The sequence below is a fragment of the Phyllobates terribilis genome, unplaced genomic scaffold (genome assembly GCF_046119375.1).
Source record: "Phyllobates terribilis strain yellow unplaced genomic scaffold, ASM4611937v1 Scaffold_9__5_contigs__length_417890890, whole genome shotgun sequence".
Lineage (NCBI taxonomy): Eukaryota > Metazoa > Chordata > Amphibia > Anura > Dendrobatidae > Phyllobates > Phyllobates terribilis.
Window position 1 is genome coordinate 370,230,650 of NW_027362769.1, and position 18,444 is coordinate 370,249,093.

General features: G+C 45.0%; 1 protein-coding gene across 2 annotated transcripts in view; it reads right to left on the minus strand.

The window, feature by feature from the left end:
- The window catches only part of CLUAP1 (clusterin associated protein 1), a 49,648-nt gene that overhangs the window by 18,764 nt on the left and 12,440 nt on the right, over positions 1–18,444 (minus strand). For both annotated transcript variants that reach the window (XM_073645959.1, XM_073645958.1), the window contains exons 4-5: positions 4,092–4,271; positions 2,768–2,863 (exon numbers count right to left, since the gene is read on the minus strand). In XM_073645959.1, the coding sequence (XP_073502060.1) occupies positions 2,768–2,863; positions 4,092–4,271 (276 nt within the window). The remainder of the gene's footprint in view (positions 1–2,767; positions 2,864–4,091; positions 4,272–18,444) is intronic.

Genomic DNA, 18,444 nt, shown 5'->3' on the forward strand with positions numbered 1-18,444 from the left:
TTATAACTATGACCTAATTTGTCAATGCTGGAATGATATCTGATCACCACTGTGGGGTTACAATATTATTACATCTCTCACAGTGTAGTTTGTGCCCAGATGGTTCACTTTTGTGGGCCAATGCAGCAGTGATGAGCACACGCTGGGCCCAAACACCGCACATAGGAGATTTCCTTTTAAAGGGGACCTCCCCCTTTGTTCACACCTGACATCAGTCAATTGACATCAGACTCGGGCAGCAGAGATAACCAAGATGGATTTCAGGAAGTGGCCGTTTATTTTTCCTCTCTACAGAAGTGGGGGCGGGTCTTTTTCATCTATACAGGAAGTGGGCGTGTCTTTCATCTCTACAGGAAGTGGGCGTGTGTTTTCCCACTGTACAGGAAGTGGGCGTGTCTTTCCTCTCTACAGGAAGTGGGAGTGTCTTTTTCCTCTCTACATAAGTGGCGGAAGGTCTTTTTCCTTTCTACAGGAAAAGTGGGCGTGTCTTTTTCCTCTCTTCAGAAATGGGTGTCTTTTTATCTCTACAGGAAGTGGGCGTGTCTTTTTCCTCTCTACAGGAAGTGGGCAGGTCTTTTTCCATCTCTACAGGAAGTGGGCGTGTCTTTCCCCCTCTCTATGGGAAGTGGGGGCAGGTCTTTTTCCTCTCTACAGAAGTGGGGGCATTTTTTTGTTTCTCTACAGGAAGTGTGTGTGGAGGTTGTTATGTCTCTCTGCTCCTGCTCTTTGTACGTTAAATTGTAAACAGGCATAACAAAGAGGCAGGATTTCACGTCATGACACTGCACAATAACAGAAGCAATGCATACTGGGAAAATGATGGAAATGAAGTTCCAGCTCCTACAGTGCTGGCAGAATGCCGTTGAAAAGAAACCCCACTTCAAAAAAAAAAATTAGGTGGCAAGTTACATGGCAAGAGAATCCCTGGACATATTAGACTGGTATGCACACCAAAAGCAGTTTTGCCTTGCTGTGAGGGATGAGGGCAGCAAGACCAGGATTTATTAATGTTTTTGTGTGTATTATGTGTTTATGTAATCATTGTGCTGACACAGGAATTGGAAACTGCACAATTATGTTGTCATCTCTCCTGGATCCAGCATTGGAAGCTGCGCATTCCTCCTCTCTGTCCCTCAGTGCATCAGCTTGCCATGGAACACATCACTCTTGACAGACTTATAGGTCGGCTCAGGCAGTAGATAAATGCCTGAGTATTGGGGTTGTTGGCATTCGCACCATTACTGCTTGCTTGCACCAGCTTTGCATTAAACTCTGAGACAAACCCAGCTCTACCGCTGAGTCAGCTCTGCTACACTGCTGTGACAATTTTGCTTTGGACTCTCTGACAAACCCAGCTCTGCTATTCTGCTACGTCAGTTCCACATTGCTTATGTTGCAAAGTCAGCTCTGCTATACCGAGATATTAGGATTCTGCAATCTCAGTTCAACCACATTACTGAGTCTACCCTGTGGCGCCTGCGAGAAGATCAGCAGGTGAAATCTCCAGGGGAAGGGGGATCTTTCTCTGACGTTCTGCAGGACTAGTTAACGCATGACAATGGCTATTTAAATCTCCTGAAGTTTAAAGAATGGGGGTGAATGTCGCAATGGCGGTGACGGTGAGCACTGCCATCCATCACGCCGAGGTGCAGCTCATTAGCGGCGGTGAGTAATGGGCTCGCGGTGGCGTCATGGCGGTCTGTGTGCACATTGGCTGCCACTTTGCTTCCTATTCCAGTCTCAGATTTCTAATTATACCCATCGTGTGTCACCGGCGACCACGTTTCTCGCCTGCGTCACCTCAGGAGGCGCAATAAAAGAGAAAAAAATTTTTAATTGTGCTCAGCACGGTGGACGGCCTGGAGAACTGCAGCAGGGAAAAACAAAAGATGAAGATCTGCAGACCCTCATTAACAGGATCGTGTGGGGTCCCAGGGATCAAACTATTACTAATCTGATGGTGATGGCCTATCCCAGTGATATGTCAGCACCTTATAAGATGAGACAGACGCTGTAAATGGTCGCTGTCATTTCAACAAACCTTACGTAGATCAATAGTACAAGTGAATATAAGAAACTTTCTGATTTATCAACAAAATTTAGCTTTTCTACACTTATGAGCCACTTCTCCTCTGCCGCCTGAACTCATCATTCACTATGAAAAAACGCTCAAATCTGTCTAGGTCTAAACAAGATGGACTGCCAGCTCACTGAGGGATCAGAAGTCAGCTGCCTATTGAAGTCTAAGGAGAGGGGAAATGGAGAGGAAAAAGACTGAGCATGCTGCAGCTTTCTAGTAAGTGTTTTATCTTACGCGAGTGCTGGATTGACAGCTATACTGCTCAGTACAAAGGTATAATGTCCCCCATGTGGCTGCTGTTTCCAAACATGAGCTAAGTAGAAACAGGACAGCAGGAGTCCCTCATGTCTGTGTGTGCTGTGTTTGAGCTTAAGTGAGTGCTGGATTCACAGCTACACTGCTCAGTACAGCTGTATAATGTTCCCTATGTGGCTGCTGTTTCTGAACATGAGCTACACAGAAACAGGAGTCCTTCATTCCTGCGTATGCTGTGTTTTATCTTACGCGAGTGCTGGCTTCACAGCTACACTGCTCAGTACAGATGTAGAATGTCCCCCCATGTGGCTGCTGCTTCTGAACATGAGCTACATAGAGACAAGAGAGAAGGAGTCCCTCATGTCTATGTGTGTATGGTCGTCTGCACCCATTCCCATCTCAGACAACCCCTATAACAATCCCTTTACTTACTCTCAGGTCCGCTTCGTTGCCCAGGATGTCATACAGCAGGGCTCCCTTCGAGGTGATTTCGGATGCGAGCTGTCTGGCATTCTTCAAGTCAGTAATCTGGAAAATAAAGGCAACTGGCAAAATTAACAGCCGCAACTCCGTAGAGAAACAGCACTATAATGACGTGGAGATAACCTTAAAGGGGTGTTCCGCTATTGGAAACCCTTAGGCTATGTTCACACATCATGGTTTTTCCAGCGTTTTTTTGCTGCAGATTTTTATACAAATTTTCAGCTGCTTTTTGCAGTACCAGCAAAGTCTGTGAGAAACCAGAATTTTCTCTTCACACGTCATGGTTTTTTTGTTGTTGCGTATTTTGTGCCTTGCAGCCTTTTTTGGAAAATAGAGAATGTCACTTCTTTCAGCGCTTTTTTTACCCTTAGGAAGTAATGGGTGATGAAAAACACTCTGAAAAAAAAACACAACAAAATTTGCATCGGTGTTTTTGATGGCAAAATAGAAAGGGGTTCTTTTTTTTTCACAGAACTTTATGTACATGCATAAATAAAGACATAAGCACAGTGAAAAAAAACGCAGAAAAAAAATCTGAAAAAACGCACCAAAAACGCATCAAAAAGCAAGAAAAATGCTGAACAAAATGCTCCTGAAGATAAAGTTTTGCTGCAGATTTGTGACGCAAAAAAAAACATGATGTGTGAACATAGCCTTATACTCAAGATGCAGTTTGTTTTAAAAAAAAAAACAACAACAACTATTCTTTACTTGCCCTCCCCAGGTCCACCACAGAGTCTCCGCTGCTGCTCCCAGTGTCTGTAATTGCGGACAGCGCTGCGGGCAATCAATCAGCTCAATGGCTCATGCAGGTTTTTTTTTTTCCTGCAGCGCTGTGGATGTGATCTCAGCGCCATAGGCAATAGATCACGGGAGCAGCGGGCTAGACTCAGCACTGGACCCGGGAAGGGCGAGTAAAGCACAATTTAATTTATTTTTAAAACTAAGAGAAACTGCAGCTGGGGTACAGGGATTTTCCCAAAATGGAAAACCCTTTTAAAAAGTACATGTTCCCATGTAGGAAATATACAAAAGATTTTCAGCTGCAGCTCAGCATGGCATCATATCACAGTATCGGTATTTTGGATGAGGTTTTACCAAACACGGGGCAAAAAAAAAATCTGCAGATTTCACCCTTTAATTCCACCCCCTATATCGGCTGCTGCAGGAATATTGGGTTTAAAGTCGGATCATCCGAAATAAAAACATGCAAAGGTTTAGAGGGGTCTTCATCAACCCCCTCCAGAAAGACTGGAAATCCTGCACCACTCACTTTAGTTCCCAAGTCAAACTTGAATGTGGAAGTGTCTTCCTCCCCGATCTGGGTGCTGTCGATGCCCTTGGTCTTCATGGCGTTGTACAGCACGGTGGTGACCTTCAGCAGCTCCTTCACAGAGTAGCCGTCCGCCTGGTACAGCTTCTTGGTGTTCAGCTTGATGTGAGCTTTAGTGGCCTGAAATAACAATTGCAGAAGGTGAAACCTTATTGTAACTTTCTAACCTGCAGCAATTATTCTGATATTCGGGCAGAGGACTGCAGGGCAGCTCCATTGAAGTAGATGGGGCCGGCTCAGATGGCAGGGAGATAACCAATACAAAAAAGGCCTCATCAAGAACCGTGGTTATTAGCCAGCAGTTAAAGAGGGATGTCTCATCAGGAAATAAGCTATTGTTTAAATCAGGTTTTTACATTAATTTTAGTTTTGTTTTTTATAATTATATATATATATATATATATTACACACACTGCTCAAAAAAATAAAGGGAACACTTAAACAACAGAATATAACTCCAAGTAAATCAAACTTCTGTGAAATCAAACTGTCCACTTAGGAAGCAACACTGATTGACAATCAATTTCACATGCTGTTGTGCAAATGGAATAGACAATAGATGGAAATTATTGGCAATTATCAAGACACCCTCAATAAAGGAGTGGTTCTGCAGGTGGGGACCACAGACCACATCTCAGTACCAATGCTTTCTGGCTGATGTTTTGGTCACTTTTGAATGTTGGTTGTGCTTTCACACTCGTGGTAGCATGAGACGGACTCTACAACCCACAGAAGTTGCTCAGGTAGTGCAGCTCATCCAGGATGGCACATCAATGCGAGCTGTGGCAAGAAGGTTTGCTGTGTCTGTCAGCGTAGTGTCCAGAGGCTGGAGGCGCTACCAGGAGACAGGCCAGTACACCAGGAGACGTGGAGGGGGCCGTAGGAGGGCAACAACCCAGCAGCAGGACCACTACCTCCGCCTTTGTGCAAGGAGGAACAGGAGGAGCACTGCCAGAGCCCTGCAAAATGACCTCCAGCAAGCCACAAATGTGCATGTGTCTGCACAAACGGTTAGAAACCGACTCCATGAGGGTGGTATGAGGGCCCGACGTCCACAGATGGGGGTTGTGCTCACAGCCCAACACCGTGCAGGACGCTTGGCATTTGCCACAGAACACCAGGATTGGCAAAGTCACCACTGGCGCCCTGTGCTCTTCACAGATGAAAGCAGGTTCACACTGAGCACATGTGACAGACGTGACAGAGTCTGAAGACGCCGTGGAGAGCGATCTGCTGCCTGCAACATTCTTCAGCATGACCGGTTTGGCAGTGGGTCAGTAATGGTGTGGGGTGGCATTTCTTTGGAGGGCCGCACAGCCCTCTATGTGCTCGCCAGAGGTAGCCTGACTGCCATTAGGTACCGAGAGGAGATCCTCAGACCCCTTGTGAGAGCATATGCTGGTGCGGTTGGCCCTGGGTTCCTCCTAATGCAGGACAATGCCAGACCTCATGTGGCTGGAGTGTGTCAGCAGTTCCTGCAAGATGAAGGCATTGAAGCTATGGACTGACCGCCCGTTCCCCAGACCTGAATCCGATTGAGCACATCTGGGACATCATGTCTCGCTCCATCCACCAACGTCACGTTGCACCACAGACTGTCCAGGAGTTGGCGGATGCTTTAGTCCAGGTCTGGGAGGAGATCCCACAGGAGACCATCCGCAACCTCATCAGGAGCATGCCCAGGCGTTGTAGGGAGGTCATACAGGCACATGGAGGCCACACACAATACTGAGCTTGGATCAGCCTGTAGTGTGTTTTTCCACTTTAATTTTGGGGGTGACTCCAAATCCAGGCCTCCATTGGTTAATAAATTTGATTTCCATTGATGATTTTTGTGTGATTTATATCTTGCAATTTTGTTCTGGCCATTAGGCATTATAACAGACTCATACTTCCTATTTTGCATAGAAGACTTTTCAGCAGTCTCATTATCACCACAGACAATATTAGAATGAAAGGTAAAATCTCTATATACAGTAGATAAGACAGGATCCACCATTCATAATAGGTGATGTCACAGCTCACCTCCTCCTCCTGTACAATGACTGATATCTACTGCATATATAAGTGTTATCACAGGATCCACCATTCACAATAGGTGATATCACAGCTCCCCTCCGCCTTCTGCACAATGACTGATCACACCTCTATATACACACAGGATCCACCATTCACAATAGATGCTATCACAGCTCACCTCCCCCTCCTCCCTTCGCCTTTGCTCTTATGAGAGGATAGATCTGTCCAGAGACAGCAGAGTATTTCCACTCCGTATCTGTAGTGATTCCACACCACATTCTGAAGGTGCCACACGCAGATTTTGCAGCTGATTTTACCCCCTTCTCATCATTATATTATTTTCCATGGTGAAAAAAAAATCCTAATTCTATGAACAAGACTAGAAAACCGGGTAGATAAGAGCACCTTTACAGTAACGAAAAAGCCATTCGAGGATGATATTTCAACCTGGGATTTGCTTGAAAGGAGAAAGTTTAATGCACAGAACATGTCAATTTGCAGACATAAAAGGAGCGAGCGGGATCCCGCTGCCCCCTGATCAAGAGGCACTGCAGTAATGACTTTCAGGAGGGACGCGCACCCCGCCAGGAAACCCCAACCTTCAAAGCAAATTGACCCGCTTTTCCCTGTCCGTAATTGTGCCGGAAGGCTCGGCTTAATTGCACATGTCTTGGGGGAGGTGGAGGGGGGTAATATAGGAAAAATATAAAAAAGTAGAGTCTACAAGTGTTCCTATAGAAAGTTAGCGTAGGTAATTACATTATATATATCCAGGCGGTGACTTGTCATGTGTGACAGAAGAATATCCTTTTTTCCCCCTTTCTCCGATCTGTGTTACACGTTTTAATAAGCCGCATAGTTAGGATGACAAAGCCGCCTGGGACACAAGTGTTCGGGATCTAAAAGCGCCGGCATCATTACGTTGGCTCGTAATCCACTGCAGGAATGTAGGAAAAAAATCCCCCCCCAAAAAAAAAGTCCAATTATGTGTCAGAGAATTGGTAAGATTCCAGCGTGACGGTAGAAAACATTGAGCGTCAAGAGCCTAACCAAAGGTCAAAAAGTCTTGAGACTTCCGAAAGGATTTGACCCATGTAGGGACCCGTAGGCAATCAGAAGATCCAGCAGCCGCCGCCGCAGGAGAAGCGCGATGCTTCACCATTCCCCTTCTTGTTTCTATGCTCTTTCGTTTTTTCCTCCTTAGAGTCACAGTAACGCCATCTCCTGAGCAATTCTGATGTTTTCCCACTTGAAGACTTTCCTCCATCTTTCATCCTTGATATGGAGCCTGCGATTCTCTTCTTGAGAGCTGGATTCTTCCTGGTACAGATAATTCATCTAAGCAGATAAGAGCCGTCATCACCGTCAACTCCAAAGTTATCTGGACCCCTCGCTCTTAACCCTTTGCTGATGGAAGCAGTTTTGGTGGAGACGTTGACCTTCCGAGAGCTAGAACTTTTGGATTTTGATCAAGGCATCGTTCTAATGAGAAGGGATTGTCCAATGCGGAGAACACTTTACTGGTAAAGGGAAAATATTCTCAGTGCAATCATTAATATGTTATAAAGTTGTCCGGGGGCGGCCAAAGACTGATGGGCATCCTTCTCAGGTTTTACACTGATTTCTGTACATTGATAAGTAAAGAATTTGCCATCAGAAAATTACCTCTTGTTTAACATTAGGTTTTTATGCTAAATCTTTTTTTTTTTTAATTTTCCATATCAATCCAATCCAAATCATATATCTAAAATTGGAAAATCTTGCTATTTTCACACTGGGAACACTTCAGGTTCTGAACTGAAGACTTTTCAGCAGTCTCATTATCATAAGAGACCGGATTACAATGACTGAGAACACCTCTATGTACAGTAGATAACACAAGATCCATCATTTACAATAGATGATGTCACAGCTCACCTCCTCCTCCTTCTGTACAATGACTGATTACACCTCTATACACAGCTAATAACACAGGATCCACCATAGATGATGTTACAGCTCACCTCCTCCTCCTGTGCAATGACTGACAACACCTCTAAATAAAGTAGATAACACAGGATCCACCATTCACAATAGGAGATGTCACAGCTCACCTCCTCCTCCTGTACAATGACTGATAACACCTCTAAATAAAGTAGATAACACAGGATCCACCATTCACAATAGGAGATGTCACAGCTCACCTCCTCCTCCTCCTCCTGTACAATGACTGAGAACACCTCTATATACAGTAGATAATACAGGATCCACCATAGGTGATGTCAATCATCTTGGTCACACTAGGGGTGACAAGTAAAAGGCTATTGCACCACTACCCGGTCCGTGTGACTGCACAGATTTATAGGATATCACTTTCAGCCCACTTACAATGCCCACAATTACCATTAATCTTAGACGGCGGCTTTGGGTCATTTACAGGAGATTATTACCAGATGCGGTTGGAATTAATGGCATCGAACGCAAACAACTGTACTACGATCTCGCGCCTCAATGTGACTGATGGGCGCTGTCACTAGAAGACGACAGTCCTCATGTCTCCGATCTCAGCACCTCGCTTCTTCATTTCTGAAGACGTAAAGATTGACTGGTAATGAGATTTCTTCACGTCGCTGTGTGGAGGCTTTATTCATAGGCTTCCCATGTGAGTCATTCTGTACCAATAATCCTCGCGTCATGCATCTTGATTTATTGCACATTATATACATATACACACATACATACACATCCAGTGCTCAGCATAAATGAGTACACCCCCTTTGAGAAGTAAGATTTTATTCAATATCTCAATAAACACAAGAACAATTTTCTAAATACATTTTGACAGGGCCAAGTTTCATAGAACATTTTTTAACCCGTAACATGAAAGCAAGATTAATGGTATAACTTTCACTACAAAGTCTTCTAATTTAAGTAAAACTGTTGATGCAAAAATGAGTACACCCCGCATCAAAAACTACTACATCTGGTATTGTGTATGACCTCCATGATTTTCAAGGACAGTACCAAGCCTTCCAGGCCTGGGATGAACAAGTTGGCGACATATTGCAACATTTATCTTTTTCCATTGAAGAATGAGCTCTTTTAGAGGCTTGATGCTGGAAGGAGATTGAGGACAACTTGTCTCTGCAGAATTCCCCATATGTTTTTGGTTGAGTTCAGATCAGAAGACACTTGGCCGCTGAATCACTTATACCCAATTCTTCTTCAAAAATGCAGCAGATGTATTCAGCAGAAATTGTTCCAGAAGTTGTCCACTTCTAGCCAGACATCTCTGAACCATAGATGAGTGTAGACATTTCCCACAGGTTGCTGCCATTTCTGAATTGATGGCACTGCTGAACATCTTCCGATTTCTAAAGGAAGTAACATGATGCGCCTTTCGTGTGCTGCAGTAAGATTCCTTGGATGACCACTGTGTCTACAACCCTCAACGCTGCCCAATTATTGGCAATTCATCAAAGGAGCTTGAACAGAAAATCTTGAAACCCCAGTCTGCTTTGAATTTTTTTGCCTTGGAGAGACCTTGCTGATGCAGTATAACTACCTGGTGTCTTATTCCTTTGCTCTGCTTACCATGGTGTATGACCTGTAACATGAAACTGTCTTCTACAACCTCACCTTTGTAGCATAGTTTGTTTGTTCCTTACCCAGTTGTGAGCCTCCCACAGATGTTTCTGTTTCAGTTAATGACTGTTTCAATCTACATATGAAAACAATCATCATTCGTTTTTTTATAATTGGTCAATAATACACCTGACGATAATCCTACAACATCCCTGGCTGTTTGCAAGTGTAACTAGAAGAACTGATGCTGTTTTGAAGGCAATGGGCGGTCACCAAATATTGATGGGATTTAGATTTCGCTTTTGTTCATTCACTTTCCACTTTGTTAACTGCTAAAAATTAACGATTAACACCTCCATCTTTGAAAACATTCTTACTTTCTAGCATGTTTTTCCACAGCTGCCTAAAACTTTTGCATTGTTTTTTTATATATACAGTTAGGTCCAGAAATATTTGGACAGTGACTGAGTCTTCGTGATTTCAGCTCTGCAGGCCACTACTTTGGCTTTAAAATTAAACGGCTGAGATGCAATTGAAGTGTAGATTTTCAGGTTTAATTAAAGGGGTTGAACAAAAATATCCTGTGAAATATTTAGGAATTTCAACCATTTTCCTACAAAGCCTCCTCATTTCAGAGGCTCAAAAGTTGTTGGACAAATTAACTTTACCATAAATAAAATGTTCATTTGTAATACTTTGTAGAGAATCCTTTCCAGGAAATGAGGGCCGGAAGTTTGGAAGCCATGGACCATGTGACCATCACTGGGTTTTCTCCTTTGTGATGCTTTGCTGGTCTTTACTGCAGCTGACTTCAGTTGTTGCTTGTTTGTGGCTCTCTCTGCCTAAAGTTTTGTCTTAAGTATGTGAAATGCTACTCGATGGGCTGAGATCTGGTGATGACTCGGCCATTGCAGAATATTCCACTTCTTTGTATGTTTTGGGTCATTGTCCATCTGTACTGTGAAGTGTCGTCCAAAGCAACCTTGCTGCATTTGGTAGAATCTGAGCAGAAAGCCTCGCCCGGTACACACAGAATTCATCCGGCTACTTCAGTCATCAGTCTCATCGTCAATGAACACTAGTGACCCGGTGCCATTGGAAGCCATGCCTGCCCGTGCCATCACACCACCTCCACCGTGTGTTACAGAGGATGTGCTGAGCTTTGGATCATGAGCCGTTCCAAGTCTTCTCCAGACTTTCATTCTGGTACAGGTTGATCTTCGTTTTGCTTTTCCAGATCTGGGCGGCTTCTTTAAATGTTTTTTTTGGCAAAAGTCTAATCTGCCCTCTCTATTTTTAAGGCTGATCATGGTTTGCACCTTGTGGTGAACCCTCTGTATTTGCCTTCATGAAGTCTTCTCTTTATGGTAGACGTAGATACCAAGACACTGACTTCCTGGAGAGCGTTCTTCACTTGGGTGGATGTTGTGAAGAAGTTTTTCTTCAAAGAATTCTACAATCATCCACCACTGTTGTCTTCTGTGAAAGTCCAGGACTTTTTGAGTTCCCAAGCTCACCAGTGTGCTTTTTTTTTTGCAAAATGTACCAAATTGTAGATTTGGCCACTCCTAACATTTCTGCCATCTCTCTGATGGATTTCTTCTCATTTTCAGCCTAATGATGGTCTGTTTCACTTCCATTGAGAGGTCCTTTGACCGCATGCTGTGGGTTCACAGTAACAGCTTCCAAATGCCACACCTGGAATCAGATCGAGACCTTTTACCTGCAAAATTGATGATGGATTAACGAGGGAATAGCCCATGCAGCTCATTTATGAGCTTTTGAGATAATTGTCTAATTACTTCTGGTCCATTTAAAATGAGGCAGGTGCATATTAAACAGCTGTAATTCCTATATCCTTACCAATTGAGATGTGAATGCCCTCAAATTAAGAGTCTGCACTTCAGGCCAATATTTATTATACAACTGTATCTTGAATAGGTTTTTGTTAGAACTCTCCTGTTAGGTTTTTTCTAGTTTGCTGGTCACATGACCATTTTTGCCTATTTAATCTGGCTCTGCCCTCCTGGCCTTGCTGGACTTCATTGTATTTACTACTCTTGAGCTAGCTTGGTGCTCTGTTACCGTTCTCTGTTAGTTTTGCTAGGTCTTCGGACCTCTATGTTCTTTGTTGCGTGTTTGTCTTTGACTGCTACAATTTCTGCTAGGAGGTGTCCAACTTTATCCCAGTCCCTAGTTCTTGTAGGGATCCCTCCCTTGCATCTATAGGTCTTCGTACAGACTAGCCGAGGACTTTAGCGGGTCTGATCGCAGGATCAGGTTCCCCGTTACATCGTATGGATCTAGCTTAGTTCTATTGTAGGGACAGATCTCCTGTCTTTCCTTAGTGCTTGTAGCAGATCATAACAGTTTTTGATAACAGCAAAAATGACATTTGCAGCATTACAGGACTAACAGCTCATTTACTTCATACTGAATATGTATCCAAGCTACATATAACAATCATGTGAAAAAGACTATAGGCTGAACCGGCACCACATCATAGGAAATGCCGAGACTGCTGTATAGACATCCCATAGGGTACGCTGAGACTGCAGTATAAGCGTATCCTATGGGATGTAGAGACTTCTGTATATACATCCCATAGGATACACAGAGACTGCTGTATATACATCCCATAGGGTACACAGAGACTGCTGTATATACATCCCATAGGATACGCTGAGACTGCTGTATATACAGTACAGACCAAAAGTTTGGACACACCTTCTCATTTAAAGATTTTTCTGTATTTTCATGACTATGAAAATTGTACATTCACACTGAAGGCATCAAAACTATGAATTAACACATGTGGAATTATATACTTAACAAAAAAGTGTGAAACAACTGAAAATATGTCTTATATTCTAGGTTCTTCAAAGTAGCCACCTTTTGCTTTGATGACTGCTTTGCACACTCTTGGCATTCTCTTGATGAGCTTCAAGAGGTAGTCACCGGAAATGGTTTTCACTTCACAGGTGTGCCCTGTCAGGTTTAATAAGTGGGATTTCTTGCCTTATAAATGGGGTTGGGACCATCAGTTGTGTTGTGCAGAAGTCAGGTGGATACACAGCTGATAGTCCTACTGAATAGTGTAACATACCTGGTGGTGTGCTTGCATAGTGCACCACCTCCCACTATGCAAGACCACAATCTTACCCATCAGTCCAGCCTGCAAACCTGGCTTCTTGTCTGATTGCTTAGGGCGGCGGCCCGGTTACTTCCGGATTCTTATAGCTGCTGTGGGCGCGCTCCTAATGCGTCTCCAGCCTATTGCTGTGAGTCACTGGATATTTAAACCCCCTCCACCCAGAAGGAGGTGCCTGAGCAACACCTTCACTCAGTTTGTCTTTTCAACTGAATTGCCAGGTCCTGTCCTGTATCTTGTCTGTTTCTGCCACCCTGGGGACTGCATACCCAGGCCTGTTATCTCTGACTTCTAGTCTGTTTCCGCAACTCTGGGGGCTGTATACCCAGGCCTGTTGTCTGTGACTTCTAGACTGTTTCCGCCACCCTGGGGGCTGTATACCCAGGCTCGTTCTTGTATCTCGTTGCAGTAGCAGTTCCTGTCTGAACTGTATCCTAGCCTGTTACCTGTTTGTCTCTATGTCCGTACCTTCCCATTTCCTGCAGTATCTGAACCTGCACCTAACTCCAACTCGTTGTCTCTGTACTTCTGTTTGTGAGTTTTGTGTCCACTCGCTACTTCATAGTAGCCTTCCTCCATATCCATCTCTTGTATTCTAGCCATCTTCCAGCATTTTCCAGTCTGTTCCATGTGAACAGAGCCCTGTCCTCTCTACCTGCACCTTCAGCCCTGTTCTGTTCTGCCTTGTCCATCGCACCTGCGGTTTCGCTCCGCTCTGCTTGCTCACCGCGTCAGTGGTTTCCCTCTGCTCTGTCTTGCCCACCGCTCCGGCGGTTCCTCTCTACTCTGCCTTGTCCACCGCACCTGCGGTTTCGCTCTGCTCGGCTTGCTCACCGCGTCAGCGGTTTCCCTCTGCTCTGTCTTGCCCACCGCTCTGGCGGTTCCTCTCTACTCTGCCTTGTCCACCGCACCTGCGGTTTCGCTCTGCTCGGCTTGCTCACCGCGTCAGCGGTTTCCCTCTGCTCTGTCTTGCCCACCGCTCTGGCGGTTCCTCTCTGCTCTGCCTTGTCCATCGCACCTGCGGTTTCGCTCCGCTCTGCTTGCTCACCGCGTCAGCGGTTTCCCTCTGCTCTGTCTTGCCCACCGCTCCGGCGGTTCCTCTCTGCTCTGCCTTGTCCACCGCACCTGCGGTTTCGCTCACCTCAGCTTGCTCACTGCGTCAGTGGTTTCCCTCTGCTCTGTCTTGCTCACCGCACTAGCGGTTCCTCTCGGCTCTGCCTTGTTCACCGCTCCGGCTCACCGCACCTGCGGTTCCTCTCAGCTCTGCCTTGTCCACCGCTCCGGCGGTTCTGCTCTGCTCTGCCTTGTCCTCCGCTCCGGCGGTTTCGCTTTACTCTGCTTGTCTACCGCATCCGCGGCTCTGTTCCTGTCTCCCAGTCTGTACTGGACCCTATCCAGCCTGCGCTCCAACCTGCTAGTACCTCCCTGTCTGCTCCCCAGCCATGCTTGCCAGTATCTCCCTGTCTGCACTCCAGCCGTGCTTGCCAGTACCCACCTGTCTGCATTCCAGCCGTGCTTGCAAGTGCCCACCTGTCTGCATACCAGCCGTGCTTGCCAGTGCCCACCTGTCTGCATACCAGCCGTGCTTACCAGTATCCACCTCTCTGCATACCAGCCGTGCCTGCCAATACCCACCTGTCTGTATGCCAGTCTAACCTGCCTGTTCCTGCATTCCCCGGTGTGGACCAACAGCTGTGACCGGGGTCTGACCTGGAGTAGCACCTGGTCCCTCTGCTCGGTTCCTCCTTGGTTCACGGAGTCGACTGAGCCACCGTGCGACCTTGGTCGGATCGGGTTGATACTTAGTTACGCCCCTCCAGGCACTCCTCGGTTCATGGTACAGTGGGATCACTAATCACGCTCACGCCAGTCAGTCCGGGTGCGAGCGTAACAAATAGACTGTTCGAATTTGTATTATGGCAAGAAAAAAGAAGCTAAGTAAAGAAAAACGAGTGGCCATCATTACTTTAAGAAATGAAGGTCAGTCAGTCCGAAAAATTGGGAAAACTTTGAAAGTGTCCCCAAGTGCAGTTGCAAAAACCATCAAGCACTACAAAGAAACTGGCTAACATGAGGACCGCCCCAGGAAAGGAAGACCAAGAGTCAGCTCTGCTTCTGAGGATAAGTTTATCCGAGTCACCAGCCTCAGAAATCGCAGGTTAACAGCAGCTAAGATTAGAGACCAGGTCAATGCCACACAGAGTTCTAGCAGCAGACACATCTCTACAACAACTGTTAAGAGGAGACTTTGTGCAGCAGGCCTTCATGGTAAAATAGCTGCTAGGAAACCACTGCTAAGGACAGGCAACAAGCAGAAGAGACTTGTTTGGGCTAAAGAACACAAGGAATGGACATTAGACCAGTGGAAATCTGTGCTTTGGTCTGATGAGTCCAAATTTGAGATCTTTGGTTCCAACCACCGTGTCTTTGTGTGACGCAGAAAAGGTGAACGGATGAACTCTACATGCCTGGTTCCCACCGTGAAGCATGGAGGAGGAGGTGTGATGGTGCTTTGCTGGTGACACTGTTGGGGATTTATTCAAAATTGAAGGCATACTGAACCAGCATGGCTACCACAGCATCTTGCAGCGGCATGCTATTCCATCCGGTTTGCGTTTAGTTGGACCATCATTTATTTTTCAACAGGACAATGACCCCAAACACACCTCCAGGCGGTGTAAGGGCTATTTGCAAAAAAAGAAGCATGGACCGCACCTCCAAAAATCATACATTTGATCTAATGCCTCTCGGCAAAAATATATATAACTGAACATGAGGTTCTTAGTTTAACATTCTGATCAGACTGTATGAAGCCCACTGCCACGTCACGGCAAACCTCGTAGTGGGTCCTAACATTTCCTACCTGAACGGGAGCGGAGCTATGCGCCAACCACCGCCACAGCGACAATGCACCAGCAGGGCGGGCGGCCTGGTGCCTCACAGCACCCATGCTGCAAGACCGAGTCCCCATGACTCCAGGCCACGCCGCCCCACATGCACAAAACCACAGCAACAATGGCCAACACACTGCACCAACCCACATGAAAGGAGCATTGTGACTCACCTTCCTCAAACTCTCAAGTGAGAGCAAAAATAGGCTAGACCCTCTTTGCTGTGGTTTTGTGCTTGTGGGGCGGCGCGGCCTGGACTCATAGGGACTCGGCCTTGCAGCATGGGTGCTGTTAGGCACCAGGCCGCCCGCCCTGCTGGTGCATTGTCGCTGTGGCGGTGGTTGGAGCACGGCTCCGCTCCCGTTCAGGTAGGAAATGTTAGGACCCACTATGAGGTTTGCCGTGACGTGGCAGTGGGCTTCATACAGTCTGATCAGAATGTTAAACTAAGAACCTCATGTTCAGTTATATATATTTTTGCCGAGAGGCATTAGATCAAATGTATGATTTTTGGAGATGCGGTCCATGCTTCTTCTTTTTTTTGTAAGGGCTATTTGACCAAGAAGGAGAGTGATGGGGTGCTACGCCAGATGACCTGGCCTCCACAGTCACCAAACCTGAACCCAATCGAGATGGTTTGTGGTGAGCTGGACCGCAGAGTGAAGGGAAAAGGGCCAACAAGTGCTAAGCATCTCTGGGAACTCCTTCAAGATTGTTGGAAGACCATTTCCGGTGACTACCTCTTGAAGCTCATCAAGAGAATGCCAAGAGTGTGCAAAGCAGTCATCAAAGCAAAGGGTGGCTACTTTGAAGAACCTAGAATATAAGACATATTTTCAGTTGTTTCACACTTTTTTGTTAAGTATATAATTCCACATGTGTTAATTCGTAGTTTTGATGCCTTCAGTGTGAATGTACAATTTTCATAGTCATGAAAATACAGAAAAATCTTTAAATGAGAAGGTGTGTCCAAACTTTTGGTCTATACTGTACATCCCATAGGATACACAGACCTGCTGTATATACATCCCATAGGGTAAGCAGAGACTGCTGTATATACATCCCATAGAATATGCCGAGACTGCTCTATATACATCCCATAGGGTACGCAGAGACTGCTGTATATACATTCCATAGGGTACGCAGAGACTGCTGTATATACATCCCATGGGGTACGCTGAGACTGCTGTACATACATCCCATGGGGTACGCCGAGACTGCTGTATATACATCCCATAGGGTACACCGACACTGTAGTATATACATCCCATAGGATACGCTGAGACTGCTGTATATAAATCCCATAGGAGAGACCGAGACTGACGTGTACACATCACAGAGACACAGAATGCAGTATACACATCACATAAGATACACAGACTGCTGTATACACATGACATAGGAGACACTAAGACTCCTGTATATATGAAAGCAGTGATAGAGTAGATGAGACCAAGAGAGGATGAACCGGCACCACATCATAGGATACGCTGAGACTGATGTATATACATCACATAGGAGACATAGACTGCTGTTTATACATCACATATGATACATTGAGACGGATATAGTTTTATATATATATATATATATATATATATATATATATATATATATATATATATATATATATATATATATATATATATATATATATATATATATATATATATATATACATATATATACACACACACACACACACACACACACATCATATAGGATATACAAAGACTGCTATGCACATATCACAGGGCCACTGCTCTAATTTTAACTCCTGAGGTGCTGCAAGCCCACAGCATACTCAAATGAGCGGTATTATCGTATCTTGAAAGCACAAGCAGAACTTATATATAACACCATGCTACACTATATTAATACATACATTCATGCATGAATATAATCAAATAAACAAAAAGGGATTAATGTGGTATTATAAAAACCTATTACAAACCAGAAAAATATAATTCAGCAGACAGAAATGGACTGAAGAGGCCTCACCACAAACATTACTCCATTATGTTTCACAGTATACTATATATGGCAACAATCTGCCCAATATATAGAACAATAGGGACAGATCGGAGAGACCAGAGTGAGGCCATCCAGATGAAAAAGCTCATACATTTCTCATTTGCAAAGCCTACAAAATCTCCGCATAAGATTTTTCAATTCTTTCTTGGGGGGGGGGGGATGACCTATTAAGAGACCAGAATTACTCTGCTGTTCCATCACACAGTGCCTTCACACACCATGATTTACCACCACATGCTAACTCACGCGTCCTACATACTGGAGGAGGTATATCACATCATCATTTCCACAATTTAAATATTCCTTAATAGCAAATTTTTCCCATGATCGTATGATCACTCACAGGAGGATAGATTTTTTTTTTTGTGAATAAGATCAGGAGAAAATTTTGAAGATCAGGCGAGACCAGACTAGTCCGATGGCGTTCCTGACAGGCTTTTCCCGCACTGCTCCAGTTGTGTAAATCAAGACGCTGGGAAGAGCCGGCCAAGAGCAGAGCCGGACTAGTTTTGCCTCCTCCTATGGCTCCGGTCTGGATCTTCAAACTATATTTTCTCTGAAACGCCAGAAAAATATACCATATATGAATCAGTGATAAACATCTTTCATGGGCACGGACCCTTTAAAATTCTTA